Source organism: Penaeus japonicus, unplaced genomic scaffold, assembly GCF_977035675.1.
Source record: "Penaeus japonicus unplaced genomic scaffold, GWHDUDI00000001_assembly GWHDUDI00000032, whole genome shotgun sequence".
NCBI lineage: Eukaryota > Metazoa > Arthropoda > Malacostraca > Decapoda > Penaeidae > Penaeus > Penaeus japonicus.
In genome coordinates this window covers 22,531,744-22,549,243 of record NW_028234434.1, presented here as the reverse complement: position 1 = coordinate 22,549,243, position 17,500 = coordinate 22,531,744, and the positions used below count along the sequence as shown (strand labels likewise).

The following is a 17,500-nucleotide window of genomic DNA, read 5'->3' as shown; positions in this document are numbered from 1 at the left end:
TGTTCAACCTGCGCTTGGGTCAGCGTGTGACACTGCTGCTAGCTATGCCCTTATCCCTAGTGCTGTGGTTAGCTCTCGCCTTTTCTCCTGCGGTGTGGATGGTGCAGGTAGCACGCACGCTACTCGGGGTCGCCCAAGGACTTTCTGGGGCTGCAGCCAGTAATTACGTGGTAGAAGTGGCCCATACCTCAGTGCGAGGTCGGTTTTCTGGCTTCATCGACACAGCCAGGCAGCTTGGCTTCCTTTTTGCTTACGTCGTTGGAAGCACTGGGTTGTCCTGGCGTCACGTAAGCCTCGTCTGTGGCTTTGTGACGGCCATTCCTCCCTTCGTCGGCCTCCTCTTCCTGCCTAACTCCCCTCGATGGCTGGTTACTCGAGGGCGTCTGGAGGAGGCCCATAAAGCGCTCAAGTTCTACCGAGGTCCGCGCTACGACGTCCGCTCGGAGCTCAGCACCATCACCGAACAAATCGAGCGAACATCCAGCAGCACAATGGGCACCATGGACCAACTGCGACTGATGAGGGAACCATCTGTGAGTCGGCGTCTGGTGCTGCTCACCTTCCTCATGTTCATCTTGCAGTTCACTGGCAACATAACCATTGCCACGTACGTCGTGACAATCCTACAGTCCTCCAATACAGGTGTAAATGCCTACACGAGCGCCATGTTGGTGGGAGGCATCCGCGTCGTGGGAACCATCGGCTACCTTCTCCTGGTGGACCGCGTGGGTCGGAAGAGCATCGTTTTGGTAACGTGTCTCGCGTGCTCCGTGTGCCTGACGGTCCTCGGGGTGTATTTCTACTTGCAGAACCAAGGCGCCGACCTCAGCCACGTGACGTGGTTGCCCCTCACGATACTCTTAATTTACATGCCCCTCGTGTGCGCCCTGGAAGCGGCCACATGCCTCCTTCGGGGAGAGCTTCTTCCCACCAGCATCAGAGCCGTGGGCGCCGCCTTCATGTACCTCTTCTTCTTCTTGGGGATGTTCGCCACCGCCCACTCCTTCCCCGCCAGCGTTGCCACCATCGGAGAGCACGGGGTCTTCTGGCTGTACGCGGGGTCGTGTCTCCTGATGGCGGCTGTGGTTGCGCTTTCGGTACCTGAAACCCGCGGACTTTCCTTGGAACAGATCGACGACTTCTTCCGAGCGCAGAGAAAACGAACCGACATTTCGCAGATAGAAAAAGTTTCGAAAAGCTAGTGAGTTGTGTCTTTTTGGAGATTAATAAGTATAGCTCTTAATTATTGTTAATGCGCTTATGTTTTCTTTGTTATTTGTTGTTGTTCAATAAAGATGAAAGACTATTGCAAGCAAACCTGGAAACCTATTCACAACAAACGACAGCACAGTGTCAACTCCCAATCTTTACACTACTTATAGACCACAAGTGCTTCACGTAATTTGTTTTTAAATATTCACCTAATTTAATATCGACAAATTGTAATGAAAAGGTTTCAAGATTTACATGTCATAGTTACAAAGTATCAATAATACACTTTATTTTTATATTTTTGCGTCTGATAAACTATTTCGTTGAACTGAAGTGCGTGAGAATATTATATGTGCATGTTGTTCTTTTCCTTTATCTTGTAATATTATCAATAATGTTTTAACTGCTTTAGAACACATTTCGTTGTAGGCCTTTCCGCAAGTCATGTGTCTGTTTATGGCTAAATGTCTCTCTGTTTGAAACAGTATTTAACCAAAGATTATGACTGGTCTTGCGTGCCGAATTAGTAATCTGTGATAGTTCTAAATAGCGATATTTAAAATCTATTATGAATATACTCACATAACTGAGTCTAGAATGTTCTTTCATTTATCCTATCAAAGGTGTACATTTCTTTGAGAAATATATTGATTGTAAACATAGCAAAGGTGTGATTTCTTCCTAGTGTGTTGTTTTCTGTATTGTATTTTTTTTTCTTTTTTTATCATTATCGTACTGTTTCGACTGTTATGTCTCAAGGATGATTATGGGAAGAAATAACTCTGCTATACTCTATCTTCTTAATGCAGGGACAAAAGTTGAATCTTAATCCTGTGGCCTGATATTAAAGGCTAAATATCGTGTAACAATACTGCTTTGTGTTAAAGTATAACTAGTGATTATTATTATTATTATTATTATTTTCATTTAGTTCTAATATTCTTCTGAATTGTATGTCCCATTGGTGCAATTGAAATGTTTCATCTAATATTTTACTGAATTTAATTTATTATCTTTTCAAATAAAATGTTTTTTCATTGCCAATGATTACTCATTTAAACTTGACATATCAATTATTATAATACAGCTATATTTATTATACTCTTATATCAGTTGTATACATATTTCATTAACAAACACTTGAACCCATAAACCATTTTTTTCTAATCCGTCACTGCTAATAACACAATAAAATAGAGCATATAAAACAAAAACCACACACACAAAGAAACAAGTGAAAATCATGAGTTCGCAATACACATAATATACCAAAGAATTACGAACCAGAAATGACGTCAGTCGGCAGAGAGTTCTGGCCACGCCCATTGGTGGAGGAGGAGATATGGCCGAGAAAGCCTACATGGAAGTACTGCGTGATGTAATAGACCATTGAATTTATTGTAAATGAGTTTCCTTATAACATCCACGACGTACTTGCCTTGTTCAATAAATATTGGCCCTCGTCAACATTATCAAAATTAGAAAAATAATATAAATAAATAAATAGTTCCACAAAGCAACAAGGGAGGGTAAGTCAGGATGCATGAGTCCCTCCCTTTAGCAAAAGTGTCCTTTTAGTAAAAATCAGGGAAAGAAAGTACCCTCTTAGTTAAGGGAGTGTCTTATTTCAAATGATTTTCTTCCTGAAAGTTTGTGAATTCACTGATATTTGTCACAATGAGCCCATACAAAGTTAACCAAAATTACCAATTCAATATCTTAAATTAAATCGATTCAGCTGATTATCATTAACTAAGCAAATCCGATTTTATTCAACAAATTTGCATACAGCACGCCAGAACGAACACTTTAAGCCTTAATGAAAGAGTTGCATCCCTCTTTACCCCTTCAATAAATGCAAAGTCATTTTCAGCGACGTTCTCACCAGACTATAGGTAAACACTGCCGACTACTAACCTTATATAGTCGCTACGTCTCTGCAATTTGGACTGTGTGCTTTTGGTGGTGAGTGTGTTTTGCTTACTGGTGTTCACCTTGTTCTAATTATTCTTCTAATCCTTTCTCTTCTCTTTCTTTTTTATTTATCGGTCTATTTGTTTAGTTTGATTTATTATTATTATTTTTTTTTTTGAGGGAGGGGGGGTCCTTTTGTTTTTCGTGTTATTCTTCTTTTAATTTTTCTTTGCTTCTTTATCTTCTTCTACGTTTTTTTGTCTTGTCTTTTATCCCTTTCCTCTTCCTCCTCCTCCATCTCCTCCTTCAGCTTCTTATCATTATTATCCCTCCTTCCTCCTCCTCTCCCGCCTCCTCCTCCTCCTCCTCCTCCCCCTCCCCCTACTCCTCTTCCTCCCCCTCCCCCTTCCCCTACTCCTCCCTCTCCTCCTACTCCTCCTCCTCCTCCTCCTCCTGCTGTTCCTCCTCCTTCCTCCTTTCCTCGCATCACCCTTCTTTCTCTCTCTCGCAAAACCCAAGGACACATACGGTCTTCACGTCATCCTGACTGGGAGAGAATCCTTGACATCCTTCCCTCCCTATGAAGCATAAGAGTCAGTTCACTTCTTTCGCGTAAGGAGGAACCGGCCATTTCAGTTTCTGCCTTCTTATCTCCACTGTTTTCCCGGTAAGTTTTTTTTATTTTTCCTGCTGTTGTCATATATATGTGAATATTTTTTTTATGTTCATTTTGTTTATCATAATCGATCTGAGTGTACCATGATAATAACTAAGTAAAGGTAATATGCTATAGCCCGCTTTCGAAAATAATCATGTACATTTTCAAACATAATACTAGCTCCCCCACCATTATCATCCAACATAGAACAACTCGTCAAAAATGCCATGATACATTTCCTATGCATGAAACCAATATTTAATATCCATATGTCCAAAAATATCAAAATTAGAACCACGAACGCGGACTGCATACGTGAATTCGCATACTGCATGCGAGATAGACGAACGCTCGTGATGTAAACACGCCCATCACAACAATAATAATATATTTCTGTGGCGGAAAGGCCCGACAAACTTTTATTTCCAAGATTGCCTTCAAATACTTAGTTTTAGACGCTGCGAAATGCAATAGAAGTTTATGCAAGGAGTTAGAGCGTCGAATTATCAATCGAAATAAGGGGTTGAATCATCAGGTGAGTCACAGAACTGAAAGGAAGAGTTGAGAGATTAGTTTTGTCTCCACGGAAGAGAAACTTTCTCGGTGGCTTTCTGTTACTCTCTTCCATATGTGAGTTTATGTTTTTTTTTTTCGTTTTTGTTTTCGAGGGATTGTATAGATAGTATAAACTGTGTGCTGATCTAACATTCGAAAATGCTGGAAAGAGAGTCAAAAGCCATTAATTTGAGAGTTAGTAACCCACTCCCCCCCCTCCCTCTCTCCTTACCACAAACTTGAAAGACTTAGAGGTAATCAGAGGGTTGAAGGGCCACAGAATTTATGAAATTGATAGTTCTGCTTGATTATAAAATGAAAATGGACGTGATGTGATTCTCTGACTCATCTGCAAGGGGTGCACTGTGAAAAAGTCAGCCAATATTCTCTATATTTATATTCTGGTAGGATAGAGTTAGGATTGATTCTTTATTGGGTGACAAACCTCCTGGGTGCATCTTACCATTCTCTATTCGCTCTAAATTCTGGGGTATTCGAGGATAGCTAACGTCTTGGATTTTGTGAGCACTAGGTGTCTGACCCAAAAACCACTGAACAAGATGGCAAGTCAACCGGCGTGAATGGGTTAATGTATATTCTGTATTATCAATGTATATCCTGCACTTTATCCAATTCATTAAATGCCTTTGTGTCTCCACTATGCAAACATTAATTTCAAATTGCCTTGATTACTCAAAAATTTTCAATATCCTAAACAATATGGAACATGAAATAGTCCTGGATAATGATAGCTCTTTCAATTAAGGATTATTTTTCATTGATCATCTATAGACAGATATTTATTTTCTGATAGATGGCTCTTTTCCAAACAATTGCAATTCAGGCAAAATTAAAACACATCAGACAATTGTTTATCAGTGAAGGTTGAAAAAGCTACTGTGAATAACACATTTCTATATTAGATTTTAAAAAATCAGTTTGCCGTAGAAATGTCATAGACAAAAAGTCTTTGGATTTTATCAAGTTATTGATTCCACATTCTTTTCTGTAAAAAACATGTTATAATGATAGTAATTTGGCAGATTCAGGAAAGTAGCAACCATGGCTTTCAGGTATTTGACTCATTGATTAACTCATTACAGAAGCTGCACATCTCTAATACTAGTGAATTTGGTGTTGAAGGACTGCATCTGATTTATACAGTGCCATTAAAGTAGTTTTGGTCAGTAGAAACTGGCAATAAGGATGATAAGGATGGTAATTTGAGGGGTATAGTCTTAAGCAATTGCCACTCTGGAAAAAGGCCAGATAACCTCCAAAACTTCTGGTAAGATAGAACTTATAGATGTTTTATCATCAAATAAAGAAACAGTCCATGCTCTATCTTGCCAGAGTATATAGATATGGAGGAAATTTTCTTGACTCTTCTAGAGGGGCATAAGCATGGTGTTAACACACCTTGGTTGTGGTGGCAGCTTTACTGGTATGCATGGCATGAATTGTGTTCATAGATTTATAGTAATCAATTTAATATTTAAATTTAACATATCCTTAAAATAAAGAGGGTAATGATATTGAAAAAAATGCATTGAATTGGTGAAAGGGTCAGCCATTATCATTAAAATTCTACACAGTCCCTTTCTGTTTTGGAAGATAATCATGTTTTTATGAATACAGTAAAGTCACCAAGAGATCCCCTTACTACATGAGATCTGAAATCCAGGGGCCATGTTAGTCACCTGGTCCATGATATTCTTTTGGTTTACAGTGATATTAATGAATGAGTATATGTAATTTGATTCTGTGCTCTTCATTCTGCCTATCCAACCAATGAAACCAAGATTGTTGCTAATGCATGATGAGTGGTATATGAAAGGCATAATCATCTCATTTATAATCATAAGTTTCCACTATCACTGTATTGGTATGATATACCTATTTGATTCACCTTAATCATCGATGCAAATGTGAAGAATGTGTAACCAAGAGGACTAAGATTCAAGAGGTCTTATGGGTTCCTTGCCATGATGACTAGAGGGATTGTTACTCATGCTGTTGTAATCCATCTTTTACATTATAATTCTTCACTCTTTGCAACATCAGGGTTGTTGAATAAAAGGTAGATTGAGTAGTATAGTATTGATAAGTTGTTTGACTCAACATTAGTAACATACAAGGAAAACTGTGCAGATTGTACTGTCATTTGTGGATAATGATTATGATCTTTGTGACTATAGACAAAATTTAGTTGAAAATTGCAACCATAGAGGATACTGGAATGTCATGTACATTCCAAGTATTCCATTGTTATTTCTTGTTTCAATATACAACAGTACTGTTCTACGATCTTGATAAGACAGCTATTAATGCATTCACTGTATCAAGGCTCTCAGAAGTGGAATGATTTAGCTGGCCTTCTGGACAGAGATCCCGTTTGAGCTCTTGTAGAGGTAGACTTGCATCAGAGGAGGACATTACTGGGGAAAGGTCCGTTCCCCTACCCAGTGTGACACCAGATTGTAAGACCTTTACCCATTTAGAGGGTCCATATACTGCAGGATATTTCCTAAGGTTATTCCATAAACTGGCTAATAGGTGATCATAAATATCACCTTTAATGAATGGTCTTCAAATTTTGCTAATGATCTCTAATATCTGATTTGCAGCCTGCATAATGACAGCACAAGGAAGCAGTCTCTTTGCACCAAATTATGGACAGCAGCCGGAATGGGGACAAGAGAGACCTATAACTTTCGAAGACCTTGGAATACCGCGGTCCCAGGCCATGCGGACTACAGTGTTTGGAAATGTACTTGTTTAAATAATGATTATTTTTTCTTAGTTTTTGTTAGATCTATTGATTAATCTACTCTATGTGCAATTATTTCACCCTTTTTTTTATCCTCCAAGTGAGCTTATTAAACCTTTGAAAGATATAAAGACATATTAATATTGACTTTTTTATTATGATTGTTATTAGTATTAGTATCATTATTGTTATGCTTCTTCTAGATAAGAACATGCCAAAGCCTGCGAATTTTAGAATGGATTCTCCTTGTGGGGGGCCTCCTCTCGACGTTAGGAACAATTGGGATGGCGATATACAGACTCTTCTATCTGCGTCCAGGATCTCAGGACTATGTGTTTGCCATGCTGATCATTTTCCATTCAGGTAAGTTCCGTCTTGAGAATTGTATGTTCAATTTATTGTATATATTTTGTAGCATGATTTATCCTCTCCTTTTTCTCAATTTTCTCAATTTTCTCAATCTTATCGCTTATTTTGAGGAGAATGTTAGTTTGCTGATATACACCCATTTAGGAGACTGTTTTTAGATGTAACATTTCAAACTAGAAGATATCAAGAGAATATACATGTATACAACTTGAAACCTCAGTTTTATGGAATAGTGGGGAAAGGTTCTTATGTAGTGTTGTATGTTGAAGCACTTGTGTTTATGATAATTACCATATATGTGGATTAATAAATAAATCTTGAAAGAGCCTGCTTAATTTGAACACTACTATTTAAAACATTTCAAAATATTGCAACCGCTTTGGGGTTTCCATGGGAAAGGGTTAACTTTGAAAAAAAACAAAATAGCTCAGTTTGAAATGAAAAACAGTTATGACTAACATCTTAGATTGATTCTATATTCAATTAAAATTTGCACACTAATAATAATTACAAATTATCAAGGAATGCAACCAATGTCTAGAGTGCTGACTGCTTGCCTCAAAGAAGTCAAATAGTATGGATTGCTTCTATAACTCTCCTAGATTGAGGTCTTACTTCACAGTATTTTTGCTTTGTGAATATTTATCAAAATGGTTCCTACTAGACCCTTAGCATGCAAGTGTTGATATATCTTTTTTAATCTTGGGGATACTACGAGGTATTCTCCTTTTTATTTTTAGGCCTTGGGTTTTGTGTGTCTCAAATTATGCTAACCAGTTTGTTGTGCAATACAGGCAACTCCAGGTATGCTAATTAACGCTCATTGCTTCCACAGCAGTCAGAATGATTGATGCTTAAATTATACTGCAATGTCTTCTTTGTTGTTTTTGTCAATAGGTGTTTTGTAAATTTCTAGTAATTGAATATTTAGGTTAATCATTTTGTTGTATATTGGTCTTGAAAGAGGAAAGGTTAATGGTATAAATGGCAGACATAGGGGAAAAGGTGATATTTGACAAGAGGAGTATGATCTGAAGATTTTCCATTAAACAGAAATTAGAAGGCTACTTAATGATTATCAATGAATTACTGGTTTAGGTAAAAGATACAAAATGATTCTCTTTTCTTTTCTCTCTTCTCTTTTTCTTCCCTGTTTTTTGTAATATCACCCTTTATGAGGTGACTGTAACAAGGTTCTTAATTTGAATACTATACAAGAGTGAAAATCATTTTACTTGGAATATTTGTCAAGAAAAAAAAAAAATGTAAATAATGTAAATACAATACAAGAAATAAATAGCAAACTTTATCCTTTCAGCCTTCTGTATTATATACATCGTAGATGGGGTATTTCGGGAGCAAGCTTTTGAAGTCCTTGCTTTTGTAGCATCATGCATAATATTGATAGTCTACGTTGTGATTAACTATGCCAAGGAATCTTCCACTTCTGATACTTTCAAACTGGTATTTATCATTTGTTTCTACTCCTAGAACAAAATAGAACACTGAGCAGATGTAGTTGCAGATGTGATATGAATATGATGTAGATTATTGATTGTAAATGTCTTATAATCTTGGATTTTGTTCTATTTGTTTTATCCATATATAATAGAGGAGACATGAATCATATAGTGAAGTGCATGAATAGGTAGTTGTTATTTGTGAATTATATGAATATATATATATAATATATACATATATATAATATATATATATATATATATATATATATTATATATATATATATATATATAAATCTATATATATATATATATATATATATATATATATATATATTCCCCCTCCACCCCCATATGGTATGAATTATTAGAATATCATTCACACAATGTAATTATACATAGGTATAAGATGATACACCTGCCATTTTATTTTTAGATAGAATCCATTCCAAATTTTTCTCTTAATCAAAGGTACGGCTTATCCTGACGCTGGTATTTGGCACGAGTTTGGGCACAATCGGCACCTTCCTCGGCTACAACTACTGGCAGTCGGGAAACCTCATTTTCAGAACCGTTGGGGCCGATAGCTCTATCCAGGCTATGTGTAGAGTTCTTTTTACAACAGTGACACTTATTTTATTTGATATACAGATTGTGGTAAGTCTTGCATTTTTTTGCTTTTATGTTGATGGAAAATTAGTTCCAGATGACAAGGTGAACTCAACATTCTCACCTGTCAGGAAGGGATGTTGATGCTGGGTGGAAATGTTGGAGTAACCATGATATGTTTGAAGTACCTGGCACTCTGGAGATATAAGATCTTAGCAGAATTAGAATTTAATTTGAATCATTTATTGTTGGAAAGCAGATTGTACACTTCTTCATTGATTGGTTGATTCATAGTAAACCAATTTCATGTGATATCTTTATAATATCTTACTTTGCTTAGTTGGAAATAAACAAAGAATTGCTCCTCAACTATTCAGATATATTACAAACTAACAAAACATTAAACTATCAAACTACACTTAGTGCTTTGTTTTCCGTGCTAATTTTAAAATCCTTTTTATATCTTTAATTTATTCATTCTGACTAGTTTTGGCAAACCAGGTTACTTTTTCCTATCTAATTTTATTTTAACATCAGATAATAATGAACCTTTAGCTAACTCAGTCTTATCTGTTTGATATCATTTTAACATCTGATGAAACATTTGTATGAAAGAATTAATGATTCCAAAAAGCAAGCTATGGAATTCCCATTTCAATATTACAAGATCAGTAATTCTGAAATTACCAGATTAGACTTGCAATTAACATTTTGGTTTTACATGTAACAAAATCCATACTTCTGATGAAGATGAAATATTGAAATATCTATTACATATCTTGCTTTGTGGAATTCATTCTCATTCATTGCAACATTTTCACAATGAATATCCGTTACCTGACCATGTCCTTTGTATCCTTTCCTCAGGGGAGTGTGGTGATTATGGCCCTGCATCACAGGTTGTCCGAGCTTGACCTTGAGGAAATCCTGACAGTAACCGTAGGGGCTCCAATGTTGCTTGCATGGGCGACCATTGCGTACTTAGCCGTGAGTGCAACGTCAGAAGCCTGGCTGTGGCTTATGATATACATAGTTGATGTGTTTTATCTTATGTATTTAGTCCATCATGTGGGATTGTTCTTTGTTAGATTGTAAATAAGAGTGAAGGAAACTTTTTACTTCTGAGGTTAGTTTCTTTTTGAATTAGGGTTTGTAGGATGTATCTCAATATGTACGACCTCTCATTCTTTACTTAAGTATTGGTATAAGTTTTTTGAATAGGATAAATTGTGAAAGGAGTGTTAACTGCAACTGGAAAATGTTTCACAGCTTTAAAATCAAATTCAAATACTTTATACCCTTTGTTACAGTGCTTATTCTGTTCTTTTGCAGCTACGTTTAGAGAGCAGATATTTCTTCAGTGTTGCTATGGTTCTCAGTCCAAGTCATGTGGCTTACCTCATCTTATCCATCACACAGGTATGTGATCATGATTTGCAATTATTTCTCTTAACTTATTTCTGTTGATTCACTCCATTGTTTGTATATATTTTTAACTATCAGGCTTTCAGCAGAAAAGTGGAAAAATTCTGAATACTTAGTTTTAAAATTAATATGTTTCAAAAATCTAGATTTCATTTGTGTATCAGCAAATGACTTTTTGTGTTTTATGTATATATGCATAATTATACATTAACAATATATTTATGTGTGTATGCACCAGATGCCTGTAAATATGTATTGACGTGTGTGTGTGTGTGTGTGTGTGTGTGTGTGTGTGTGTGTGTGTGTGTGTGTGTACATGCATATGTTTTATTTTTACAAATTTCTTAATAACAATTTTTCTGTCTCATCAACAGACCGCACTGAAACACGAGGCAACCATTATTGCTCAGTGCCGATATGCAGCCAGCGCAGGGAGCTTAGTAGTGCATTTGATCCTAATTATTTTTATGGTCAAGTGTTACAGGAACTTTGGTTTAGGACTCAAAGTAAAGGGTAAGGTCTCGAGAATTCTATTCTAAAGTAGTTTTAATCCATTTGTTCACCATAGTATGTCAGGGGAAAGTAAGCTGTGTATTTGTAGAGAAAGAGGAATAAGTCATCGTGAAATGTGACTATGAAAAATCCAGTCCCTTTATCCTTCACATCTTCCTCGTCATCCATTTACTTAAACTAGTTAAGGTCAATTTTGTTTGCTTTGAGACACTTATACCATTAAAAATCTTCAATGATGATAGCATATATTCTAAAACACAATTTTATTTATTTTCCAGTGTACCCTCCACGGACGAATGAAGTCAGGGTTCAAGAAGACCTGGTGCAGTAGTAATTGATAAGCTAATGATATTTATGATGTTTTGGGTCACAGTTTCCAATGGTGTGAGAGAAATGCAAAGATTACTTTGCAAGATAATGCTATGTGTATGTTATTATTCATATTGATTGTGGCATAAGGGAATTTCAAAGGTAAGCAGGGAGAATCTATTAGAGTTATTTTGAATATAGTTTAAAGATATGTTAAAATGTAGAATATTTCTAATACTGACTTAGATTTTAACTTGGATTTTATATATAATAGAGTGAGATGTGTTCTGAATTAGGAAAATAGTAATTATATATTTAGAACTATTTTTTAGTAAAATATGTTTTTTGCAGGCAGTAGTAGTACATTTTTGTAAATTATTGATTTTAAATCTGATTTTTTAGATTTTGAGTAGAATCATACTGCAAATAAAATATTGATCTAGTCTGGTTTCAGTTAAATAGATGTACTCTAAGGTCTGTAGAACTGGGTACGCAGTTCACCTATTGCTTTACCATATTTATGAGCTGTGAATAGAGATAAAAAGTTGTGTAGCTTGGTGCTATAGGTAGATAGATATGTGTATCTATTGACATAGATGGTAAATGAAGAACATTTTGTGTCAAAGAAGACTTCTTTGCATTCACTGAGTATTAATACTTGGGACAAGTATTCTCACCTCTTAATACTCACAGTCACTCACTATCATATTGATTCACAAGGGATTATACGTACACACTCATTTGTTCCCTGCTTGCAAAATCCATTATATATTCATGCAGATTTTATAAAAGAAGAGAAAGTGATTCTATTTTACTTACTATATATTTTCACAATTACTCTACTTCATAATTTTTACATGGGTTCAGATAATCTCTTTGGTTATTGTACAGTCGTATCTATATGCACTGACTGGCACTTGTTTGCTTTGAATCATGCATCCATTTAAGTTTTTCTTTTCAGTCTGTTCATTAAGTCATTAACACGGAAATATATTTTTAAAGTATCTTTCTTAAAGCAATGGACAGGAGACATTCAGAACAGACACTCGTACATGAAACACAAAGCACAGAGTGATCCATGAAAATACACATTAACACTAACCATGCATTGTTCATAGTTTAATCTCATATCATACTCTAAGATATCATGTATATTCATTCACACCTGTCAACCTGTCATAAGACTTTAATTTTAACCCTGATCTAGTGTTGTGTGATATCTGAATTGTCTGTCTCATCAGGGTAAAAGATGCACCTTGCTATCTGTATAACATTCCTTGCATATTTTTATGCTGTAATATTGATATGAGTTGTTTTAAAAATATATAGTAAGACGAAAAAAAAACACGACTCAGTATGTGCTTATGAATACCTTCTGTGAAGGATGTCTGTTGGGTAATTGAGAGAGAAACCATAAAGCAGGTCGGACGTTTACATAATACTCACTGTTAGATGATGGTTTTCTTAGCGGAGACCTGACTTGTGATAGGAAACAAAATCAAGTTTGATTTTTAGTTTGAGTAATTTGACAGAACGTGGTTAGTACAAGATTATCTGTTTTATATGATCAATCTGTAACTTTAGATTGAGTGCAGAGTAAACATTATTTTAGAATAGGAAACAAAAGTAGAAACAACTGTAGAGAGACATTGATTTGATGCTTTGTTTGTTGGATTTACTTTCAGGTGTTGACATTGCTAATGTGTGTGATGATGCTTTGAATTTATACTATTGCGCTTTTTGAATTTTTAATTTTCATCTTGGAAATAATGGTAATCTTCACCACAGATCTTTTAAGCAGTGTATACAAGGCTGGCAAAAGCATAGTTCAATATCATGATGTTTTTGAATGGATTTGAGTTTAGCTAATTAAATTTACTGTTAAATTTTATTTTTGATAGAGTCGTATCTTTAGTGATTAGCCATTCAGAACTGATAATGGTTGTAAGAACATTGAATGTCAGTTGGACAGATGTAGCCAGTCTTTCACTTACAAGTTCTCTCATAAGCCTTGTAAACACTTGCAGAATTCTGTAAGAATTAAGTAATCTACAATCTTTTTTTTCTCTCTCTTTTTATATGTATGTGTGTGTGAGTATGTGTGTCTGTTATGTGTGTGAAAGTAAGTGTCAGTGTGTGGGTGTTAGTGGGGGGATGCATGTACACATTTTGATGTGTTTTTATGTACACACAGGTAATTTTGGCATATATAGCCTTGTGCAGAATTCAGTTGCCCAGAGAATTCTATGTCAGGTTCTTTTTTCTTCTGTATATCTTATGAATATGAAACAAATGTTTTCAGCTGAATGTTGGTCTGCCAAGGGTATTTTTTTATGGCTTTCATGTCATCATCTGTATTTTGTTTATTTTCTTAATGCATTGGCTTCATATAAAGATATATATATGTACTGCCTCCTTGTATTTTCATATCTATCAAGTGATGTAACAGAATGACAACCATATAGATAAATTAAAACTTATTGTCATTTTGCACAGTTGCACATACTGTAGAACAATTGTTTATAACTTGGTGATTGTAAGCTTCACCTGTCGAAATCTTCTACAGTTTTCTTATGATTTGAATGTATCAAGTATGCATATCACTTTGTACATCTTTTATTTCCAAGTTTTCTGAATGAAGATTAGAAATATGATTATGATAAAGATATGACACTTTTATTCAGCAAATCTTGTCATTTATTCTGGGTTTTTTTTCTGCTACAACTCAAGTAATTTATATTTACAGGAGACAAGATAGAAATACCTGCAAAGTATCTGATTAGCATAGAAGGAAACAGACATTAGACTTCTAAAAATTACTCGACAAAGTGGAATAATTTTTGAAAGCCATGGCAGTTTTTTGCTACTTTGCAGATCCAATGCCATAATCATTCCTAGAAATTCCTATTGCAAAAGAATCAGTCTAGAAAAATGTATTCTAAGAATGGGCTATATTTGAAGCCTGTTTATTTGTAATTGTTAATCCTTCTTCGTCAGGACTTTGTTCGGGTATGGAAAGGGTTAAAAGCACTCGATATTTCCTGCTCTGGTTTAGTGCTTCATTATGCATTTAATTCAAGGAAAGTCTTGGCCTCACATACAAAGCCATTGATAGTAGATGTACCTGTATCTGTACATGTACTCCAAAAATGGCACTATAAAGTTATTTTTGACAAAGGGATTCTTTTTTTTGTAATCCAGCTATATTATGTAACTGACAGTCAGTCAATAGTGTTTCTGATTTTATAATTTGTTTTAGTTTGTAGCCATGTATTTGGAAAGCTCTTTAATAGGAATTTTGGAATTTATGCAAGAAGTAATAAAAAATATAGACCTAAATATGCTGAATTTGGCTATATATTGGACCATTATTCATAGATAAGCTTTCATGCACAAGTGTGTGTGTTTAAAGTTATGATGTTTATATTTTCTTTATATTTTTTTATATTTTCCTAGCGTATACAAAACATTAGTACAACAACGAAAATTGAAGTGGTAATTATTAAATGGGGTGAATCTTACTAATGAGATCATTACCGTTTACCAAGGATGACATACTGCATTTTTGTATAAAAAAGTATATATATGATGAATAAAATAAGTAAATATTATAGACATTTCCAGTATTTTTAAAGTACATCTAGCATATACAACATATTCGGTATATGTATAAAATGGGCTTCACCCTCAAGTACTTGTACCCAACATAAGTCCACATTTTTATGTCCTATCCAACATTCCTCTGGACTTGGGAAGAGGCCAGACGCAAATGCATTTGTGTGTGTGTGTGTGTTGTATGGGTGCCCTTTATATTTTTGTTTGTGGGTTTTGTTTGTGGATTTGTATATCCACCCTTAATGAAATATAGGATGAACAGACCCTAGTCTTTGTATGGGGTGAGAACATTTATATAAAGTCATGTCTTGATATGTACTTGTAAACGGGGTTAGGAAGGACCTGTAGTGCATTGATACTTTGAAGCTGTCCTCCACTTGATCATTTGTTTACTGAAAAGTACTGATTATTGCAATTATTTGGGAAATGGCTACAAAACAACCAGAGGTTCCTATAGAAGTACACTTCTAAATATCAATATCTATGAACAAGATTGTGTTGGGTGCCATTTAGCAGTGTTCACAGCTTCACTATTAGTTTTGGAACCAGTACTAATAGGCAGTAGTCTTGCAGCCATTTCCATAGTGTTTGCAGAAATGGGTACTTTCAGGTATATAAATTTAGAGGTGGATGACAGATTTAGTCTCAAAGTGCTGGTGGTCCTTCCTAACTCTTGTAAATGCAGTATATGATAACCTTTGTTTATGATCATAATAATGCATTATTATGGAGCATTTGATAGTTGCTTGCTTGCATATTGGTTCCCCTTTTGCTCCTTTCTTCCAAAGAGATTATTTTAGAAACTTGGGATTCTATGTTGATATTATTTTTATGTATTTAAAATTGTGTAATTGAATATGGTTATTTTCTTATCATATTTATTTTGTGAAGTACAGTAAGAGCCCTCTGTTTCTTTTATTGCCTTTTTCCTTTTTGTTCTCGTGATTTTCTGGAATGCTTTCTCTTTCTTTCTTTTTTTCTTTCTTTCTTTCCATTATTACCTTTGTGAGGGTTATTTTGTTAGGTATTTTATGCCTTGATTAATTTAGTTGCAACAAAGAATCAAGTAATCATTGAACTTTTAGGGCTGTCTGGAGTTCAGGAAATTGGTTGACATGTGTTACCACTACACATTTTCCTTTACTGTGCCTCCTCTTAGAACCTTTTCTATTATCTTATGAAGGAGGTTTAAAATAATTTAAATAATCCCTAAATTTGAATTATGTCCTTCTATATGATTTGCTTGATGTCATTGAATGTGTCAGACATTTGTTGATGATTTCTGCTTCAAAGAATGTACACACTCTGTTAATTCTTTGTGTAATACTCAAGTTTCATCATGATTTTTTTTTTCTATATTTCTATGTTTCATCTTTTATATAACAGAATAATCATATGAAACTCTACCATAACCTCATGACTGTTTTAATTATATCCCTTCAATAGTAACCAGAGACCATGCCTACGGTTTAATAAGTGAGAAGACATAGAGGGAATTGTTGCATATGTTGCAAAATGGTGTAGAGCCTGAGTGTAATCCACGGCTCAATATCTTTCACTCTAAAGAATGGATAATGAGTTGGGGATAATCAGTTTTTGTCAAGTAATAGTTTCATCTTTAACTTGTGACATCAATAGAGTTATTCACACTTTTAACAAGAGTTTTAACATGTTAAAGACACAAGGAAGAAAAGTACAGGAAAATAAAGAGTATTTAAGCGGTAAGAGAGACAGAAAGACTGACAAAGGATAACAATTATTTATTTTCAAAGACTATGAATCTATCAAGTAGTTTAGGAAAATCCTTACTAAAATATCAGTGGTTAAGAAAAGTAAAAGGAAAAAAGTTGCTATAGAATTTCAAAAAATATTTCAGTCATCTAATGCAGCAGATGTCCTGAAAAGCAATACATAATTAGACAAATATTTAGTGCTGTACAGTGATGTTATTTCTATTCACAATGGGTGCCGTCAGTTGTTGTGGGTCTGCTGGCAATGAGTGCCAATTGTTGATGCAATTGTTGGCCAGGCAGTGTTATCCTGAGACAAAAGCTGATCACTGTACAAAACTAGATGTTCGTTGACTGTAGT

General features: G+C 35.1%; 2 protein-coding genes across 3 annotated transcripts in view; both read left to right on the top strand.

Moving 5' to 3' along the window:
- Nucleotides 1–1,807, top strand: part of LOC122247874 (trehalose transporter 1-like protein) — an 8,832-nt gene extending 7,025 nt beyond the window's left edge. The window contains exon 3 of the mRNA XM_043007556.2: nucleotides 1–1,807. This exon is cut by the window's left edge and continues 48 nt beyond it. Coding sequence (XP_042863490.2) covers nucleotides 1–1,202 — 1,202 coding nt within the window. The 3' untranslated portion in view covers nucleotides 1,203–1,807.
- Nucleotides 1,808–3,688: 1,881 nt separating this feature from the next.
- On the top strand, nucleotides 3,689–16,826 carry LOC122257651 (uncharacterized). 2 transcript variants are annotated; one of them, XM_086556501.1, is made up of 9 exons: nucleotides 3,689–3,793; nucleotides 6,967–7,109; nucleotides 7,313–7,472; nucleotides 8,797–8,942; nucleotides 9,410–9,595; nucleotides 10,415–10,534; nucleotides 10,880–10,966; nucleotides 11,347–11,485; nucleotides 11,764–16,826. In XM_086556501.1, the coding sequence occupies exons 2-9, from the start codon at nucleotides 6,975–6,977 to the stop codon at nucleotides 11,814–11,816; spliced, it is 1,026 nt and encodes a 341-aa protein (XP_086412627.1). In that variant the 5' UTR covers nucleotides 3,689–3,793; nucleotides 6,967–6,974; the 3' UTR covers nucleotides 11,817–16,826. The 2 variants fall into 2 exon arrangements, with proteins under 2 accessions (XP_086412627.1, XP_086412626.1); XM_086556500.1 differs by lacking the exon at nucleotides 3,689–3,793 and adding an exon at nucleotides 4,151–4,319.
- The last annotated feature ends 674 nt before the right edge of the window (nucleotides 16,827–17,500 follow it).